General features: G+C 36.9%; 1 protein-coding gene across 6 annotated transcripts; it reads right to left on the bottom strand.

Annotated features, from left to right (window-relative positions):
- Positions 1 to 1,008: 1,008 nt before the first annotated feature.
- ADAMDEC1 (ADAM like decysin 1) lies at positions 1,009 to 21,637 on the bottom strand. 6 transcript variants are annotated; one of them, XM_082619063.1, is made up of 14 exons: positions 21,309 to 21,637; positions 20,958 to 21,076; positions 20,327 to 20,403; positions 12,446 to 12,524; positions 10,954 to 11,030; positions 9,570 to 9,756; positions 9,332 to 9,391; positions 8,568 to 8,639; positions 7,915 to 8,084; positions 7,471 to 7,552; positions 6,626 to 6,756; positions 5,506 to 5,683; positions 2,377 to 2,460; positions 1,009 to 1,148 (listed from the first exon to the last, which is right to left on the bottom strand). In XM_082619063.1, the coding sequence occupies exons 1-13, from the start codon at positions 21,355 to 21,357 to the stop codon at positions 2,380 to 2,382; spliced, it is 1,362 nt and encodes a 453-aa protein (XP_082475189.1). In that variant the 5' UTR covers positions 21,358 to 21,637; the 3' UTR covers positions 1,009 to 1,148; positions 2,377 to 2,379. The 6 variants fall into 6 exon arrangements, 5 of the variants coding, with proteins under 5 accessions (XP_082475189.1, XP_082475191.1, XP_082475193.1 ...); XR_014293909.1 differs by lacking the exon at positions 5,506 to 5,683; XM_082619065.1 differs by lacking the exon at positions 20,958 to 21,076.

The following is a 21,637-nucleotide window of genomic DNA, read 5'->3' as shown; positions in this document are numbered from 1 at the left end:
CACAGACCTACAGCTAAACTAGAAAATATTCATTTCTGAAAATGACCACACAGAAAATCCTCAAAAAGTTGTGATTTTATTCATTGACATTGTGGTTCATTAAGCCAATAGATGAATGAAGCATTCCTTGGTGGCTAAATTCCAGTGTAAGCAATGCAGACTTCTCCAGATTAATATTAAATGTGATGGTGAAAGGATTACACATGACAAAATTAAAAATGCTTAATAAGGGTCTTCCCTGGTGGCGCAGTGGTTGAGAGTCCGCCTGCCAATGCAGGGGACACGGGTTCGTGCCCCGGTCCGGGGAGATCCCACATGCCGCGGAGCGGCTAGGCCCGTGAGCCATGGCCACTGAGCCTGCGCGTCCGGAGCCTGTGCTCCGCAACGGGAGAGGCCACAACAGTGAGGCCCGCGTACCACAAAAAAAAAAAAAAAAAAAAAAGTGGGGTTAAAACACATGTCACTTGTCATTTTACAATTCTGAATTGAGCCTGCATAATTCAGCAGAGCATTTTTTTTAGTGTTTATTTATTTTTACTTGTTGACAGTTTGTTTCATTTATTTATTTATTTATGGCTGTGTTGGGTCCTCGTTTCTGTGTGAGGGCCTTCTTTAGTTGCGGCAAGCGGGGACCACTCTTCATCGTGGTGCGCGGGCCTCTCACTATTGCGGCCTCTCTTGTTGCGGAGCACAGGCTCCGGACGCGCAGGCTCAGTAGCTGTGGCTCACGGGCCCAGCCGCTACGCGGCATGTGGGATCCTCCCAGACCAGGGCTCGAACCCGTGTGCCCTGCATTGGCAGGCAGACTCTCAACCACTGCACCACCAGGGAAGCCCCAGCAGAACATTTTGAGGTGTTTTAGTCAAAGGCTAATTTCTTTTGTTCTCCAAAGAGCAGAGCTAAACAACAGCTTCAGGGTCCTTAAAAATGCATTAAAGATCAGGCTTAGAAAACATGCAGCTTCTCTAAATACATTTATTGACCTGTTGGCTGGAGTGGTAAAAATATAGGAAGCATAATGACAAGTGAAAAGCCAAATATGTCTCGGGACAACAGTGAGAATATGCAAGATTCCTGGCATGTTTAGATTTCTTGATTCTTGTCCTGGCAAGTAGCATCTCAGTGAAATGGATTTTTGGATTCATTCTCTGATCAAAAGAAAAAAGTTTGGAAGCCATGGTTATTATAAATTATAAAATATTATGTAATAATAATAAATATTTATAGAATTTAAAAAATGGTAACAACCCTACTGAAAGACAATATCATTAGCTTCATTTTACAGGTGAGAAAACTAATTAAATAACTTGGCTTAAAGTCCCTAGTTTTGGGAAGAACTAAGAAAAGAATTGAAGTTTCCTGAGTCCAAGTCCAATTTTCTCTCCATGATACTAAATTGCCAACCTTGCCCGGTAATGGGGCATGCCCACCTATCATTCCAAGCCCCTAAAGAGTTGAATGGGTATTTTTTGTGATGTTATGCTTCTGGTCTCTGTGACAGAGGAAGAAAATGGGCCTAATGTCTAGCATTCCCTGCAGAGTGGGTCACACCAGGGGTTCAGCTGAGTGCAGTGATGCTTGGTGAGAGAATGAATGATGCTCCTCATCTTATGACCCTTCTGATCCTTTCCTTGAGGAAGTTATAGTCAATGGTTTTTGAGGCGATTATTCCCTTTATAATCTCTCTGCAGTTTCCGTCCCAGAAAAGATTCAGGAAATTCAGGAAAGGGTGGGGATTTGTAAGAATAACTCCTTTAATATAATTTATCCTGAACCTTTCCCTATTTATAACTTTTTGTTGTTGTTGCCATTTTTAGATTTGGAGACTGTTTTTCACTGAAAGGAATATATTCAGAACAATTAGGTTTCCTAGTCTAACTCATGTAGGAGTGTGTAAAACACAAAAATAAGTGAATTATGAATTATTGAGGCATTTTGAAAGGAATAAAATTGCTAAATCTTGTAGTGTGTTCTTAAATGTTATTTTCTGACTACCCTGCAAGTTTCAATGATCAGCACTTAAAAACAAAATTTGCTCTTCAATTGAGACCCTTTTAAATAAAATGTTCTGTCATATTACTTTGTATTAAACTTATAACTATCTAATAGAAATTTATACAAATTTTAGCACATATTTCAGCAGTCCTGATCTAGTAGATGATAAAGTAGCCACTTTTCTCATTACTATATTAGTATACACACAACTCTGAGTTATTTATGTTCATATTGATGTTTTTTTTCATTTCTGAAACTGAGTCATTTAAAAAATGTAAAATAAATTGTGTTTTAGTGTATTGTAGAACTCAGTGTCACATCTTTCTTAAATCACATAGAAGTTTGAAAATATTTGGAAACAGCAAGAAAAAAGAGTCTTACGTGTTACGGTTTACTGTTTTTTCCACAGTCAGCTTCAGGTTTTAACATACAGGTCATGGCCTCACAGCAAGGATTGGCACATTCCTTTAAAGCACACACACAATGCGAAAGTGGGTTCAAGTATTTTTTTTCCTGTAGACTAGGTGCACAGAATTCTGGTACAAGATGACAGTGAAATTTCACTTTCTAAACTAAATTACTCTGCTATACAAATTGCAGTGTAAATGACCAAGGAAATTTAATAATAGAAAAAATGCTGAGTAGTGAAAACTACCTCCTAAAAAGGACAAAAATAGAATTATCCAAGAATTATCCCAAATAAATTTGCCCACATGGTATTACATGTAAGTTAATTTAAAAGTTCAGAGGACAATATTTCTATACTATTCAAAACAGCTTGAAAATAGAGAAAAAAATTTTCTTAATCCTCAGTTCATTTTACCACTCCTGCATAATTTCGATAATGAGATTTGGTAATGAATATACACATACATACTGTTCTCATTTATGAGTACAAATGCAAAAACTTGAATAAAATATTAGTAAAACACTAGCTTATTAATATAACAGCTCTCTGTTATAAACTATGCAGGGTTTTTTTGTCACCAAAAATGCAAGAGTGACTCAACTGTACAGAATAAAGTAATATAATCCATCATATTAAAAGGCTGAGGGGAGAAAACAACTAATATTATTGTGATAGATGGCAAATATTAGTACAAATTAGGTAGCCATTATTTACTTATTTAAGCGTATATTAGTAAACTATGAACAGAGTTATGCATCATTATGATAAAATCTATCTGATGAATAGCAAATATTCAATAATGTAAACTATAAGACAAGAATTATTTATAAGCTATGTAAAGCAACTATACTCCAATAAAAATTAATTTTAAAAATTACTCGTAGGCTATATTTTAATGTAAATTCTGACAAATGCTATGAGTGAAAAAATACATGAAAGTATAAGAATTGGAACATAAAATCACACTTTCATTATTCATATGTGCTACAATTCTTGACCTAGGAAAAAAAGAGAGGATCAACTCTAAAAACTTTGAATGAGTCACTAAGATAGCTGTTTAAGATAACAATAAAATAACGTCAAGAACACTAATAAATTAGAACCTAAATAAAAAAGAAAACATTACACATATTAATAGCAAAAAGAAAAAAATTGAAAATACTTCAAAATAAACTTGCAAAATGTGCAAGAACTGCATGAAGAACATTTTATATAACTTCCCTGAAAAACTTCAAAGGCAACTTGTCTTTTAAGACAATACTTAATATTGTGAAAATGCCAGTGGCCTTCAGAGTGAATTATGAATTTAACACGTTTCAACCAGAATCTCAATTGTATTTGTGGACAAGTTGACAAAAAAAAAAAATTACTGGGAGTTTTATAGAAGAATGAACACTGAATAATTGCTATGTAAACACTGCAAAAAAAAAAAAAAAAAGCCAGTGAAGAAATTTTCTATTAAAGATATTAAAGTGTGTTACATAGTTACAGTCATTAAAATAGCATTCCGGTTGTGTGATAATATCTAGACAGGTAGATAGAATTATTTTTTAAATCTAGAAAAATACCTGCATATGTACATAAAAATAATAAAATAGCATATAAGATCATGGAAAACTGGATTTTTCACTAAAGGATACTATATAAAGTATATATACACTACTTTTTAGATAAGAAAACAGTTGTTTAAAAATTCAGTTGTTCGTAAGCTAGAACTCTCTAACTCTGATTTTATTCAACTACAGAAGAAGAAAATCAACAAGATATGGAAACAGTATAGCAGTTGGATGATATACTTAAAGAATATTAGGTATTATACATAATATATAGTAGTTCCTCTCTCTCCTCTCCTCCTCCCTTCCCTCCCTCTTTTTTTTGTGTGTCTGTATGTACTGAATACACGTTATTTACCTGCTGAAATTAGAAATACCAAAGATTGTGAACAACTTCAATGATCTTCCACCCAAGAAACCACATGGGAATGTAAGGAAGTAAGAATGAGATAAACATAAGTCTAACTTATTGTAAGGTATCACATCATCTGTAAAATTTCATGTCTCATTATAATTAAGAGAATATTTGCAATATTCTTTATAAATGATTAAGTTGCACCATGTAAACTTTTAATATAATTCAATAGCTTAAAATTTCTGAATAAATAAACTTAGGCATAGAGAGATTACATGCCTTCCTCATTGTCATAGAGCCTCTTAAAGTAATGGATAAGTCTTGGGCTGCAGTAGGCTTCACCAATTACTAGGTTTGTATCTTGGATCTAGTTACTTAAATTTTCTGTGTCTCACTTCTTTTCTAAATTGGGAAAATAACAAACCTATTTTGTAGATTTGTTGTGAGTAATAAGGAGATTGTGATTATAAAAGCATTTTGCAGATTGACACATAAAAATTATCTTCAAATAGTAACTCATTTTCTCAATCTTAAAAGTAAAAGAAGATAGCTAAGAAAATAGAATGCTTTCTTTTAGAAATCTAATCTGGGATTGCTAGTAAACATTCTATCAGAGACATTCTTTAGAGTACGCTGATGCCTTGAAGGGGTCAGATTTTTATGAAGATTAGCAGAAGTATAGTAATTATCTTAGACGTTCTATGTTAACCCATTTTCTACAGGTTTGTGTGATTTTTCTTTTTTCTGCTTCTGTTTTAATTTCTCCTCATTCACACACTGGTTTGATGAGAGAAGGCCAGCTCTTTTTCTATAGAGAGAACTTACTTCTAGACTTTTAATTGTTATTGCTCAACAAATGATCAGCTGTGACTTTATGTGATTTAGGAATTTCTGACTAATATATCTAGGAAAGATCATAAGTGACATCTTATAGTTAATGATTTACTTCTTTACACTGAACTTCATACAGTCATGTCATAAGGGTATCCTGGCATTGAAATGCTTTTCAAAAGATTACTAAAAGCAGTACTGAAAACAAGTGCAAGCCTACTTTTTACTAAGATGCCAAGTTTGTCTTTAAAAAGAATTTCCAAAAAAACATTTTAAAGGAAAAAAAAGAAAAAGAAAACAGTATAATTCTTATGCAACAATAACTCTTTAGTACATTTTTTAAACCGTGGGTATTTTCATACCTCAGGAGAGCCACAATCACAGACTTCTCCTACTTCCAGAAGTTGGTTCCCACACACTGGTTTTATCATCATATTTTTAGGAACCAGTGTTTGCAGCAAGCATCTTGGTTTTTGAGATAAAATATATTTTTTAAAATGTGAGCGACTGACTGTACTGAAATCCTTTGGGAATTTTGAACTGTAACCAGAAGAAAAATGAGAAATACCGTGACACACAGTGATAAGTGAACATGATAATCTGACTTGTCTAACTATATTACGTAGTTCAATGAAAATTCCAAATTTAGTATAAATGGACCATATTATATGTGGAGCATGATAGAGCATGCATACTATGCTGGTTGGAAAATTCTTTTCCTAGACACCCAGTTGTAGAGTTGGAAGAATTTAAATTCCCGTGTGGATTCACTTCTGTCCTAAAGGGCAGCAGTGATGAGCCTCGCCATTTATTATCATTCACTCATCTCGCCGAGGGCTAAGAGGTAAGTGATAATAACAATGAATAGTGAAAGGAAATAATTGCAGAATTAGAGGTTCTATGGACATATTTATCTTTCTATTTATGAACACTTCAAAAGCAAGGTATGATTTTTCATTTTTCTATCCCAGGTCCTTGCAAAGTGCCTGGAATTAAAAGGCAGCTATTAATAACATAAAAATGAATTGATTGGTGATGGGAATTTATAAGGATGTTGTCATCATCTTAATTAGATAAATACTTTTAGAAAATATATTATTTTAAGCTAAAATTATTTTAAGTTAAAATAACATGGTCATTATACTTATAAACTCTTATCTTGGCATATTTGGAGATCTTAAATAATGAACTCTGCTAGCTAGTAAGTCCTATACATCAAGAAGCTGGAGGGTGGGGATTTCCCTGGCAGTCCAGTGGTTAAGGCTCTGTGCTTCCAATGCAGGGGGCACAGGTTTGATCCCTGGTTGGGGAACTAAGATCCCACAAGCTGTGCGGTGCGGCCAAAAAAAAAGAAGCTGGAGGGTGAATTAGCAGGAAACACAGCCGTACATAAAAAAAATGTCCATCCAACTATATAGCCTGCATCTGAAATTCTTTTAAGATTTAAGAAATATTTTTTTCTCTAGGGTGACAAGGGCTCACCTCAGATATTCATTCATCACACAACTCCCAGAGAGACACTTAGTGTTATATGGAACATCAGGCATACCGAGGACATGACCCAACTCATGTGCCACCACTCCTACAAGAGAGACACTATTCTTTCTCTTACCCTGGAAAAAAAAATAGAAATATCTATTACTTCTGATTTTATTCAGTTATTTGTTAATTTTTGCCATGTTCAGTGTTACAAAAAAATAGTTTGACAGATGAAAATTATTGAATCATTGAGCTTCTTCCCCTGTCATTGGTTATTGTAAATTGTTGCATAAACATTTGAAATGATTGCCTCCTGGTAATCTAACCATTGAGCCAGTGCTCAATCAATATTTGCTGAATTAATGATGAATTCTTGGTAAACCATGGTTAAATTATGATAACTCCATTCTTCATAAGAAGTATTAAAATACACCATAGTATGTACTCAAAGACCTCCAAAAACTATTGCCGTGATGCCTATGACATTGGTAGTGTTTGGCCATATGACACCAGCATGTACTTTGTCTGACCTTCCTGGACATAGATACTAGGGATGATTAATTTGAAGTTGCCTCGGGCCCCAGAGGATACCTGGATTCCCTTTATGTCCCAATCTTCCTGTTTTTACTCCCTAACACAAACTAAAGAATGAAACCTCTGGGATGGTCAATGTAAAGAGATATTCTGTTTCATAATCCAAGGAATCTTCAGTGTAGTGATCTAGCAGGAGGTTCATTTCTACTTTTATTTACTGATTCAGCAAATGTACATTGCGCTAACTCTGAATAAGACATTGTGCTTGTCTTCCTGGAGGTTATAGAACCTCATGGAGCTATATTTTTACAAACCTCAATAACGGCAACAGACGATGGGGAGCACAAGGAATTCGAGGCTGCCAGTCCTGTAATTCGATTTTTGAAGCCAACTCCACTGTGTGAAAGTTACAGGTACATTGTCAGAATTTGAATCTTTGGAACCATCAGCTTTTTTCAACGATGTTTGAGATTTCCTTAGTTCCCCTACCCTTTTCATATTCACGAGGCCCCAGAAAAGCTTCTGCTGTTCTATAGCATTATAATGACCACAGATGGCTATCCCACATCCAAGAGTCAATTTTAGTGTTCTGACATGGATCTCCCATAATCTCACAGGTGAACTGCTATTAGTAGAACTTTAGGCTCTCTGATAACTGATCAGGGAGGTAGAATTGAACAGGAGTCTCTGCCAAGAAACCTTTGGGATAACTATCTTCTCTGCCAAAATAGGCCTGGCCCTGTCCAGCGTGTGCTCACCTGAGTAGCTGAGCATGGTCATGGATCTTCATCTTCCCCAGGTTAGAACGATGCCAATTCAGAAAGTTGTTAAAGGTGACATCTGCGTTGGGTACCACCTTTATCTTATCACCATCAGACCAGATTTCCATACCTATCAAGACCACTTGAACATCTATGGTATTATAAATCTGTGGAAAGAACATTTTTCTTCATGAAAATGTTTGAGATTTCTTTTTTTTAAAGTTTTGATTGAAGTATAGTTGATTTACAATGTGTTAATTTCTGCTGTACAGCAAAGTGACTCAGTTATATATATATATATATATATATATATATATATATATATATTCTTTTTCATATTCTTTTCCATTATGGTTTATCCCAGGATATTGAATATAGTTTCCTGTGCTATATAGTAGGAGAGATTTCTTTAGTATTTTACTGACCACAAGTGATGGATAAATGTATCCGAATTTTGAAAATAGAAAACCTAGAAGTTGCCTTTGCTACAGTATATGTGATTTTACCTTGATGTTGATCATTATCTGCTAAATTTCCCAAAACTGCTGGCCTTAAGCCATTGTGACTCTCCCAGCTCCTTATTTGGTGAACACATAGGGAAGCCCTAAGCTCCTGTGTGGAAATATATGTTTAGAGAACAAATATCTTACCACATTGAGTAGGTTTATCACGTCAAACACAAAGCTTCTTATCAAAGTTACATTCCTATTATACATGTTATACTGTAAAACACAAAATGCAAAGAGTAATTAAAACCACAAATTAAAGTGAGGAAGCTGATGGGGTACAGGATTTTACATTCTAAGAAAAATTACACATTTCAATGTAAATAAATGTCTATTCATTCCACATCTATCTTATATAAGAATCTATTTCAACAAATTCTAATTCAAATGTAAGAAGTTTTTGGCAGGGGAACAATTTGGCATTCATATAAAATATCAATTCAAATTAAGTTGAATAAATCAAGTTAATTTCAATGTTTTTAAACCAATTTAATATTATTAAAATTTGGTTATAAAGCAGTATTCGAGAGTTAGAAGCACAGATTCTAGTATTTTTGACCATATGAACATAATTTGTAAAGTATATATAGTTTTATGTCTATATGTATTATAGTGAGAACTTTTAAAAGATTTTAGTAACCCATTCTTTTATGTTTCTAGTTATTGTGGTGGTTTTACTGTTGCTATCTGGCATTAAGTATATTTCCAATACCTGAATATTTTGGCAGGAGATTTTAAAGGGGGGGATGAATGACAACTATTTTTGACAAAACAGGTAGAACAGACAAGACAATCAGGTGGACAGGCTTTGTATTTACAGCTAGAATAGTTTATTGCTTGTGTCCGCTTGATAAGAAAACTTAAAAGTTGACTTAACTGGCCAAGAAGTACTTATATTTCGTACTCACAAAGGCATTATCCAGCACCAAAAAGAGATCGATGTATTTCTCAGCCTGAAGAAAGTCTTTCTTTACAAAGAGTGAAAGAACATTGTTAATATCTTCAACCTAAGAGATTAAAAAAGCTTACAAAGAGATTTAAATAAGTAAATAAGGGTTGGGCTTTACTCATACGAGTCATTGCTGGGTGCACCAGTATTTCATACATCATTGCTGAAGTGAATGTTGGTCGGAAAGCTGCACTCACCTCTGGCCCTTTGAGTGACCTTGAGGTTCGAATAAGGCCCTGTTTCCCGCCAACATTTCTTACACCACAGGTGTGATTAGCTGGGTCTAGCTCCTCCTGGTTGTATACGAGGACAGCATGTTCTTCTTGGTCTGTGCTTTTCAGAGGCTTTATCATGTATCTCTGATTGTGATGTGTGAAGTATCCCCTGCGAGATACAGAGGCTCATATTTCAAGATTGTCTGCCAGAGTCACATCCACTGACCAGAGTGGAGGGATACCTCTCCCTGAATCCCAAGATCACACATAGAGTTTTCATTTGTAGGCCTTGCAGCTAACTTTTGCTAACATAAGTTATACTCAGTATTTATCAATACTAAAATAGAGCCTATTTTAATTACCTAGAGAATTCTGAACAAGATGTATTAAGATGAAGCTATCCCAAAGAATTTGGAATTTACACCATAGTTTATTTTCATACTTAGCAAATATTTCTTGGCAGGTCCCAGGCATATAATAGAAAATGCAGTAAAGGCATGTTTAGATACCAAGAACCCCAGAAGAGAGAAAGAATGATGAGCACATCAGCCAGAGGAACAGTTTGTAATTAGTATTAACTTAAAGATTTTCTCTTCTTAGAAGGAAGATTAGTTCAGAAATACAAAGTAACTCCATATGATAGAATATTAGAAAGCCAACACAGCTGTTAAAAATTACATCTATGAAGGTATTTTATGATCTGGTAAAAGGCTTATGATGTCATGTGTATGTCCCAGGTTGGCAGAAGAATCATGTATATTTTATTTCATATTTCAATCATGTAAAATATATATTTGTCTGTATGCATAAAAGGCAGCAACCATGACAATATTAATAATAGCGATACTCAGAGGTAAAATTTTATGGTGGATATTTTTGTATTTGTGCTTTCTCACACTTTAAAAATTTCCCCTAATTGGCAAGAATTACTTTAGTAAACAGAAATACCACACACACACACACACACACACACACACACACACACACACACATACACCCATACACACAAACTTCTAAAAATTATGTTCAACCATGACATTTGCAGGGTAGAATCTTTAAGAAACTGAAACAGGTGGTTTTGGGAAGTGAGTGGTAGAGTGGGTGATAAACATGAAAATGGATCCAGATATCATCAAGCTCCAGAATGTAGTACTTGTTTAAAAATTGCTAACTTTAACTTTTACTAGAACTGCAGATAATGAGTGCAAGGATGATACATTATTCTTCACTTTAACCACATATATTCAACATTTTATCAATGGAAACAATTTTACCAAGATAGTAAGAAGATATGGTGTTCAGAAAGACTCAAATTTGTGTAACAAAATGGTGCTTGATGTTTAACATTTTTGCAAGTGGCACTCACCTCAGCCCATCACAAGTACAAATGCTGGCAACAGAATCCTTTTCATTTAGGACGTGTCCTTTATAGTAGCAGTGTTCCTAAGGTTGGAAAAAATGTGTTTTTTTTTAACTACAAAAATAAACATATCACAGTTGTGTTGAAAGCTCTTATCTTGAATATGTAGGAAAGTTCTTCAAGTAGTGGCTGTGGCCAGACCAGTTCCCAGAAACAAAAACATTGAGAACCTCAGAGGTTTCATGAACTACTCCACGGGGAATTTGAATCTAAATGGACTCATGGCAAGAGTGGATGCTGCATTTGAGAAGTAGCCAGTTCCCCCGTGGGATCTATAGCACTCCCCAAGAGCTCTCAGGTTTAAGTGTCAACTTTTGAGAATTTAGTTCCCTTGTGCAAGCTCCACTGTGCATCACATATCAATAAAATGAGGTATTCATTTTTCCAGATTCTAGAGTCCTCAAGGGGCCACACCACCACTCCTGAGCCCCTCAGACTAACTGGTCCAACTCATTATTTTAACTAGTGTGTTAGTGGCATCCCTTTACCAGCATCCAAAGCCCAGAGAATTTGTCTACAACTAGAGATTCACACATGGTTGGCACTTCGTAGAAGCAAAGTAGTGGGTCACTTATGTAGAATGATCCAAGAAAGCTAATGAATAAACTCTTGCTCAGAATAAACTGACTTGCCTCAGGGCCTGAAAATCCATATGTGTCTTTCTTTCCTTTGTAAGAAACCTTGTCATCATAAACATTTTCTTATAGACGACTTGGAAAAGGTATCACATTAAGATATCACTGGCCATTCACACTTGAGCATGAATAAATTTATCAGATATTTTCCCCAGAGGTCAATGTTAGCAACAATCCAGACATCCATGAAATGAGAGTCTTGACTTGAGAAGGGAATGGAGAGTCATTCTGTGGCATAAGTCTTGTCTGTTCTTTTATAGAAACATAGATGTTTGGGGCACCATGGAGGGTGGCTCTGAGAAACTTGCTTAGCTTGGTAATACTCTATGAATGAGTCTTTTTATATTCTCTTCCTGTTTTTCCCTTGGCCTTGATTCTCTATGTCTGATATCTATACCTTGGCATTATTCATATGATGGTAGTTTAACCAGATAAAAAATTATATTAATTAAACAATTGATATACCTTTGCTGATCTCGGGATAAATGCATATATCATTAGAAAACAGTAAACAGCGACATGACCCTTCAAGTACCTAGGGGACAATATTTCTAACCTATTGATAAGATGGTTTAGGGGAAAGCAGACTTTTGGTTGCTTCTAAAAATGCAACACTTGGAAGCCTCCTACTACTCCTATCTTTTAAAAAAGATACAATTTTTTTCATCTGTTATCTCATTGGTCTTAGATGATCACCCTGTTTTCAAGTCCTTTAATTTTTTTTAAGTTGCCCTTGAACCTATGAATCTTATGATGTAAGCAGCAGATCCAAGCAAGAGTCCCAGAAAGCATTCAGAACCTACCATGTTCTGAGGGCTTGTTGTGATTTTCTCTCCTCTGGGTGAGTAATATGTTTCAAGGTAGTCTGGCCCCAGGAGATGCCTGTAGAGAGCAGAAAGCTGCATGATACTCTCATGGTGGTAATAAAGGCTAATATTCCTGTAAGATCATCAGTACTAAAGGAATGATAATGTCTACAGTGAGAAAGAGCTGGCATTCTGACCACTGGTCCTTTTCCAACATCAGAAGTCTGCTCCTGAAGCAAATCAAAGCATTAGTTAGACCTCTTAGATCTGAGGAAATAAATACCCTGAAATACTTTTCTGATAGAAAAATCACATAGGAATTTTTCTACCTTCAAATGGATTATTTTGGGATTCTTTGAACCAAGGATATAGCCTCCAAAGGATCTCTGTAGGGTGTTGGGTCATAAATACACATGAAGGACCACTGCATTCAGGGAGAAGTTTACTGACTATTATAGAACTTGGTGGAGCCCCATACCCTGGGATCTATCTCAAACTTGTGTGCCCTGAATGAGCATTAGATATATGTTATTATAAAAGTAATGGAGGAGAGGACCTTCAAGATGACAGAGGAGTAAGGCGGGGAGATCACCTTCCTCCCCAAAAGTACATCAAAAATACATCTACATGTGGAACAACTCCTACAGAACACCTACTGAACGCTGGCAGAAGACCTCAGACTTCCCAAAAGGCAAGAAACTCCCCACGTACCTGGGTAGGGCAAAAGAAAAAAAAAACTGAGACAGAAGAATAGGGACAGGACCTGCACTTCTGGAAGGGAGCTGTGAAGGAGGAAAAATTTCCAAACACTAGGAAGTCCCTTTGCAGGCAGAGGCTGTGTGTGGCAGAGGGGGGAAGCTTCAGAGCCACGGAGGAGAGCACAGCAACGGGTGCAGAGGGCAAAGTGGAGAGATTCCCGCACAGAGGATCGGCGCCGACCAGCACTCACCAGCCTGAGAGGCTTCTCTGCTCACCCGCCAGAGTGGGTGAGGGCTGGGAGCTGAGGCTCTGGCTTCGGAGTTCAGACCCAAGGGAGAGGACTGGGGTTGGCTGCATGAACACAGCCTGAAGGGGGCTAGTGTGCCACAGCTGTCTGGGAAAAAGTCTGGAGCTGCCTAAGAGTCAAGAGGCCACTGTTTTGGGGTGCATGAGGAGAGGAGATTCAGAGCACCACCTAAATAACCTTCAGAGATGGGCGCAAGCCACAGCTATCAGCACAGACCCCAGAGATGGGCATGAGATGCTAAGGCTGCTGCTGCTGCCACCAAGAAGCCTGTGTGTGCGAGCACAGGTCACTATCCACACCTCCCCTCTTGGGAGCCTGTGCAACCCGCCACTGCCTGGGTCCGGTGATCCAGAGACAATTGCCCTGGGAGAACATACGGCGCACCTCAGGCTGGTGCAACGTCACACCGGCCTCTGCCACTGCAGGCTCACCCTGCATTCCATACCTCTCCCACCCCATGGCCTAAGTGAGCCAGAGCCCCCAAATCAGCTGCTCTTTAATGCCCTCCTGTCTGGATGAAGAAGAGTTACCAGAGGGTGACCTACATGCAGAGGCGGGAACAAATCCAAAGCTGAACCCCAGGAACTGTGCGAACAAAGAAGAGAAAGGGAAATTTCTCTGTGCAGCCTCAGGGGCAGCGTATTAAATCTCTGCAATCAACTTGATGTACCCTGCATCTGTGGAATACCTGAATACAAAACTAATCATTCCAAAATTGAGGTGGTGGTCTTTAAGAGCAAGTGTAGACTTGGGGTTTGCTGTATGTGACTGACTAGTTTCTGATTTTTATGTTTATCTTAGTATAGTTTGTAGTGCTTCTTATCATTGGTGGATTTGTTTATTGGTTTGGTTGCTCTCGTCTTTTTCTTTTTTAATTAAAAAATTTTAATTTAATATCTTTTGATTTTTTATTTTAATAACTTTATTTTACGTATTCTTTTCTTTCTTTTCTCCCCTTTCTTCTGAGCCATGTGGCTGAGAGGGTCTTGGTGCTCCAGCCGGGTCTCAGACCTGAGCTGGGAGACATGAGTTCAAGACATTGGACCACCAGAGACCTCCCAGCCCCTCATAGATACTGTATCAATCGGTGAGAGCTCCCCCAGAGATCTCCGTCTCAACACTAAGACCCGGCTCCACTCAACAACCAGCAAGCTACAGCACTGGACACCCCATGCCAAACAACTGGCAAGACAGGAACACAACATCACCCATTAGCAGAGAGGCTGCCTAAAATAATAATAAATTCACAGACACCCCAAAACACACCACTAGATGTGGTCCTGCCCACCAGAAAGACAAGATCCAGCCTTATCCACCAGAGCACAGGCACCAGTCCCCTCCACGAGGAGCCTACACAAGCCACTGAAACAACTTTACCCACTGGGGGCAGACACCAAAAACAATGGGAACTACGAACATGCAGACTGTGAAAAGGAGACCCCAAACACAGTAAGTTAAGCAAAATGAGAAGACAGAGAAATACACAGCAGATGAAGGAGCAAAGTAAAAACACACCACACCAAATGAAGAGAAAATAGGCAGTCTACCTGAAAAAGAATTCAGAGTAATGATAGTAAAGATGATCCAAAATATTGGAAGTAGAATGGAGAAATACAAGAAACGTTTAACAAGGACCTAAAAGAACTAAAGAGCAAAGAAACAATGATGAACAACAGAATAAATGGAATTAAAAATTCTCTAGAAGGAATCAATAGCAGAATAACTAAGGCAGAAGAACGAATAAGTGAGCTGGAAGTAAAATAGTGGAAATAACTGCCACAGAGCAGAATAAAGAAAAAAGAATGAAAAAAAATGAGGACAGTCTCAGAGACCTCTGGGGCAACATTAAACACAACATTCAAATTATAGGGGTCCCAGAAGAAAAAGAAAGAGACTGAGAAAATATTTGAAGAGATTATAGTTGAAAACTTCCCTAATATGGGAAAGGAAATAGTTAATCAGGAAGTGCAGAGGCCCATAAAGGAGAAACACGCCAAGACACATATTAATCAAACTATCAAAAATTAAATACAAAGAAAAAATGTTAAAAGCAGCAAGGGAGAAGCAACAAATAACATAGGCGGGAATACCCATAAGGTTAACAGCTGATCTTTCAACAGAAACTCTGCAAGCCAGAAGGGAATGGCAGGAGATATTTGAAGTGATGAAAGGGAAAAGCCTATAACCAAGATTACTCTATCCAGAAAGGATCTCATTCAGATTCGATGGAGAAATTAAAATCTTTACAGGCAAGCAAAAACTAAGAGAAGTCAGTACCACCAAACAAGCTTCACAACAAATGCTAAAGGAATTATCTAGGCAGGAAACACAAGAGAATGAAAAGACCTACAAAAACAAACCCAAAACAATTAAGAAAGTGGTAAAAGGAATATACATATCTATAATTACCTTAAATGTAAATGGATTAAATGCTCCAACCAAAAGACATCAACTGGCTGAATGGATACAAAAACAAGACCCGTATATATGCTGTCTACAAGAGACCCACTTCAGACCTAGGGACACATACTGACTGAAAGTGAGGGGATGGAAAAAGATATTCCATGTAAATGGAAATCAAAAGAAAGCTGGAGTATCAATTCTCATATCAGACAAAATAGACTTTAAAATAAAGACTATTATAAGAGGCAAAGAAGGACACTACATAACGATCAAGGGATCAGTCCAAGAAAGAAGACATAACAATTGTACATATTTTTGCACCCAGCATAGGAGCACCTCAATACATAAGGAAAATACAGCCATAAAAGGGGAAATCGACAGTAACACAATCATAGTAGGGGACTTTAACACCCCACTTTCACCAAGGGACAGATCACCCAAAATGAAAATAAATAAGGAAACACAAGCATTAAATGATACATTAAACAAGATGGACTTAATTGATATTTATAGGACATTCCATCCAAAAACAACAGAATACACATTCTTCTCAAGTGCTCATGGAACGTTCTCCAGGCTAGATCATATCTTGGGTCACAAATCAAGCCTTGGTAAATTTAAGAAAATTGAAGTCGTATCAAGTATGTTTTCCAACCACAATGCTACGAGACTAGATACCAATTACAGGAAAACAACTGTAAAAAGTACAAACACATGGAGGCTGAGCAATGCACTACTAAATATCCAACAGATCACTGAAGAAATCAAAAGGAAATCAAAAAACACCTAGAAACAAATGACAATGAAGACACGACCACCCAAAATCTATGGGATGCAGCAAAAGCAGTTCTAAGAGGTAAATTTATAGCAATACAATCCTACTTCAAGAAATAAGAAGAATCTCAAACAACCTAACGTTACACCTAAAGCAATTAGAGAAAGAAGAACAAAAACCCCCAACGTTAGCAGAAGGAAAGAAATCATAAAGATCAGATGAGAAATAAATGAAAAAGAAAGAAGGAAACAACAGCAAAGTTCAATAAAATTAAAAGCTGGTTCTTTGAGAAGATAAACAAAACTGATAAACCACTAGCAAGACTCCTCAAGAAAAAAAGGGAGAAGAGTCAAATCAACTGAATTAGAAATGAAAAAGGAGAAGTAACAACTGACCCTGCAGAAATACAAAGAATCATGAAGGATTACTATAAATAACTGTATGCCAGTAAAATGGACAACCTGGAAGAAATGGACAAATTCTTAGAAAAGCACAATCTTCCGAGACTGAACCAGGAAGAAATAGAAAATGTAAACACCAATCACAAGCATAGAAATTGAGACTGTGATTAAAAATCTTCCAACAAACAACAGCCCAGGACCAGATGGCTTCACAGGTGAATTCTATCAAACATTTGGAGAAGAGCTTACTCCCATCCTTCTCAAACTCTTCCAAAAAATTGCAGAGGAACTAACACTCCCAAACTCATTCTATGAGGCCACCATCACCCTGATACCCAAACCAAAGACGTCACAAAAAAAGAAAACTAGAGGGCAATATCACTGATGAACATAGATGCAAAAATCCTCAAGAAAATATTAGCAAACACAATCCAACAGCACATTAAAAGGATCATACACCATGATCAAGTGCGGTTTATCCCAGGAATGCAAGGATTCAATATACGCAAATCAATCTATGTGATACACCATATTAAAAAATGGAAGGAAAAAAACCATATGATATTCTTAATAGATGTAGAAACAGCTTTCGACAAAATTCAACACCTATTTATGATGAGAACCCTCCAGAAAGTAGGCATAGAGGGAACTTACCTCAACAAAGTAAAGGCCATATATGACAAACCCACAGCCAACATCATTCTCAATGGTGAAAAACTGAAAGCATTTCCACTAAGATCAGGAACAAGATAAGGTTGCCCACTCCCACCGCTATTATTCAACATAGTTTTGGAAGTTTTAGCCACAGCAATCAGAGAAGAAAAATAAATAAAAGGAATCCAAAACGGAAAAGAAGTAAAACTGTCACTGTTTGCAGATGACATGATACTATACAATGAGAATCCTAAAGATGCCACCAGAAAACTACTAGAACTAATCAATGAATTTGGTAAAGTTGCAGGATCCAAAATTAATGCACAGAAATCTCTTGCATTACTATACACTAATGACGAAAATCTGAAAGAGAAATTAAGGAAACACTCCCATTTACCATTGCAACAAAAAAGAATAAAATACCTAGGAATAAAACTATCTAAGGAGACAAAAGACCTGTATGCAGAAAACTATAAGACACTGATAAAACATATTAAAGATGTTACAAACAGATGGAGAGATATACCATGTTCTTGGACTGGAAGAATCAACATTGTGAAAATGACTATACTACACAAAGCAATCTACAGATTCAGTGCAATCCCTATCAAATTACCAATGACGTTTTTCACATAACTAGACAAAAAAAATTCACAATTAGTGTTGAAACACAAAAGTCCCTGAGTAGCCAAAGCAATCTAAAGGAAGAAAAATGGAGCTGGAGGAATCAGGCTCCCTAACTTCAGACTATACTACAAAGCTACAATAATCAAGACAGTATGGGACTGGCACAAAAACAGAAAGATAGATCAATGGAACAGGATAGAAAACCCAGAGGTAAACCCATGCGCATATGGTCACCTTATCTTTGGTAAAGGAGGCAAGAATATACAATGGAGAAAAGACAGCCCCTTTAATAAGTGGTGCTGGGAAAACTGGACAGCTACATGTAAAAGAATGAAATTAGAACACTCCCTAACACCATACACAAAAATAAACTCAAATTGGGTTAAAGACCTAAATGTAAGGCCAGACACCATCAAACTCTTAGAGGAAAACATAGGCAGAACACTCTATGACATAAATCACAGCAAGATCCTTTTGACCCACCTCCTAGAGAAATGGAAAGAAAAACAAAAATAAACAAATGAGACCTAATGAAACTTAAAAGCTTTTGCAAAGCAAGGGAAGCCATAAACAAGATGAAAAGACAACCCTCAGAATGGGAGAAAATATTTAGAAAGCAAGCAACTGACAAAGGGTTAATCTCCAAAATATACAAGCAGCTCATGCAGCTCACTATCAAAAAAACAGACAACCCAATCCAAAAATGGGCAGAAGACCTAAATAGACATTTGTCCAATGAAGATATACAGATTTCCAACAACACGTGAAAGGATGCTCAACATCACTAATGATTAGAGAAATGCAAATCAAAACTACAATGAGGTATCACCTCACACCAGTCAAAATGGCCATCATCAAAAAATCTACAAACAATAAATGCTGGAGAGAGTGTGGAGAAAAGGGAACTCTCTTGCACTGTTGGTGGGAATGTAAATTGGTACAGCCACTATGGAGAACAGTATGGAGGTTCCTTAAAAAACTAAAAATAGAGCTACCATACGACCCCGCAATCCCACTACTGGGCATACACCCTAGAAAACCATAATTCAAAAAGTGTCATGTACCCCAATGTTCATTGCAGCTCTGTTTACAGTAGCCAGGACACAGAAGCAATCTAAGTGTCCATCGACAGATGAATGGATAAAGAAGATGTGGCACATACATATAATGGAATATTACTCAGCCATAAAAAGAAATGAAATTGAGTTATTTGTAGTGAGGTGGATGGACATGGAGTTTGTCATACAGGGTGAAGTAAGTCAGAAAGAGAAAAATACCATATGCTAACACATATGTATGGAATCTAAAAATAAATAAATAAATAATGGTTCTGAAGATCCTAGGGGCAGGACAGGAATAAAGATGCAGACGTAGAGAATGGAGTTGAGGACACGGGGAGGGGGAAGGGTAAGCTGGGATGAAGTGAGAGAGTGGCATGGACATATATACTCTACCAAATGTAAAATAGATAGCTAGTGGGAAGCAGCCGCATAGCACAGGGAGATCAGCTTGGTGCTTTTGACCACCTAAGATGGGTGGGATAGGGAAGTTGGGAGGCAGACAGAAGAGGGAGGGGATATAGGGATATATGTATACATATAACTGATTCACTTTGTTATACAGCTGTAACTATCACACCATTGTAAAGCAATTATACTCCAATAAAGATGTTTAAAAAAAATAAAAATGCTTTACAGAACAACAACAACAAAAAGTAATGGAAAGTCACATCAAAGGTTTCAGTTTATCTGGGTGGAAATTATTCTCAGTAAATTCCAAAAGCAGCAGGGAATCAAGTCATTCGTGCAGCTCTCTTTTACTTTTTGCATATAATTTCCTAGGGAAACATCAAACTTCTTAGATAATATTAACACCAACTATTAGCATCTAATGCTCAATATGCTTCATGTCTTCTATTTCAAATTACAGTATATAGAGTCTCAAGAAGATTTATTTTTCCACATTCTCTTAGGTATAATCCAGTGATTAGACTTGCAGGAAATACAACTTACTCGGCTTTTTGTAGGCAAAGAATGACTTCTTCTCCATTTAATATCATCTGATACTGAAGTTCAGGTTCATATCTTTCCTAAAAATATTTAATAATATAATGATAATTTATATTTATGAGTTTATCTAAAATAATTATAATGATATAGGTAGCTGTATAGAATAATAATTACAAATGTAATAGAAAGTTAATATCTATAATACATTTTTAAAATCTTGTTAATTAATGAGATAATATGATTTCTCTATTATAGACAAAAGGCAATTCAATGGGGCCAGGGGGTGAGGGTAGGGAGAAGACATGGGTTTGGTGGGCTTCGCAAGTAATATCTCCTCCTAGAAATACTGCCGTCTGTCCTCCTTTTTTTTTGTTCCCCCCACAGACTTGGAGAAACACCCAAACTGTTTTATTTTTTCTGATCCAGTGTGGGAGTTAACTCCCTTCCTGCTGCTTAATTGTAAAAGCATTTAGAGAAATCCTATGCCCTCTCTTGGGCAAAGGGGAACATTCGTGTAAATGGGCTTCAAGACTGAACTACTAGATGTTGACTGTGACATCACTTCTACTAGTAAAAAGGTCCTTTACTGTCTCTTTAGATGACAGCAAAATCCCACAGTCATCCCACTGCTTACCTCTTTGCCATGTTTCTCTGTCTGGTTGTTCTGTATCTCTCCTTTGTGTAAAATGTGTAGTTTTTTAGGACGAACTACTTCATAGGGCTGTAGTTCAGAAGTCCGCTTTATGGCTATTGCTAGAGAAAGAGAGGTAATACTGACAAGATATTTAAAGGTTTTTGTTGGTTGGTTTCTTGAAACTGAGTGGAAGACAATTTCCATTGAGAAGGGAAATATTGAGAAGAACAAGTTACTCCTCCAGTTCAGCTTTGATAACAAAGAATTTTTCTTTAGTTTTCTCTCCCTATTCTGGAAAGATGTGACAATGATGAAACAATTCTTTGGAACTGTCAATATATTAGTACTTACCTTGAGCTTGAACGATGAGCCAGAGGGTGGAAAGCAGGACCAAAGACATGCTGGCTACTGTAGGGAGCTGAGACGTCCCACACACCGTGAAGATTTGGTCCCCCCAGCTATCCAGTTTGATCTTCCCCTACTTCTCTTTACAAATTGAAAAAAAAAAAAAAAAAAAAGCTAAAAACCTCAAACCTTCTTTGGGAGATTGAGGAATGTTTCCTAATGACACAGGGAAGTTGCTAAGAGATTGCAGTGTCAAGATCGTGAGAATGTTCCTCATTTATGAGAGGTGTTTATGTCTGTGGTTACAGCTTAAGGAGTCACATCTGGACAGCTGC

This window comes from Mesoplodon mirus, assembly GCF_964341445.2.
Source record: "Mesoplodon mirus genome assembly, chromosome: 1".
Taxonomy (NCBI): Eukaryota; Metazoa; Chordata; class Mammalia; order Artiodactyla; family Ziphiidae; genus Mesoplodon; species Mesoplodon mirus.
The sequence above is the reverse complement of the archived record's forward strand: the minus strand, read 5'-3'. Positions and strand labels throughout refer to the sequence as shown.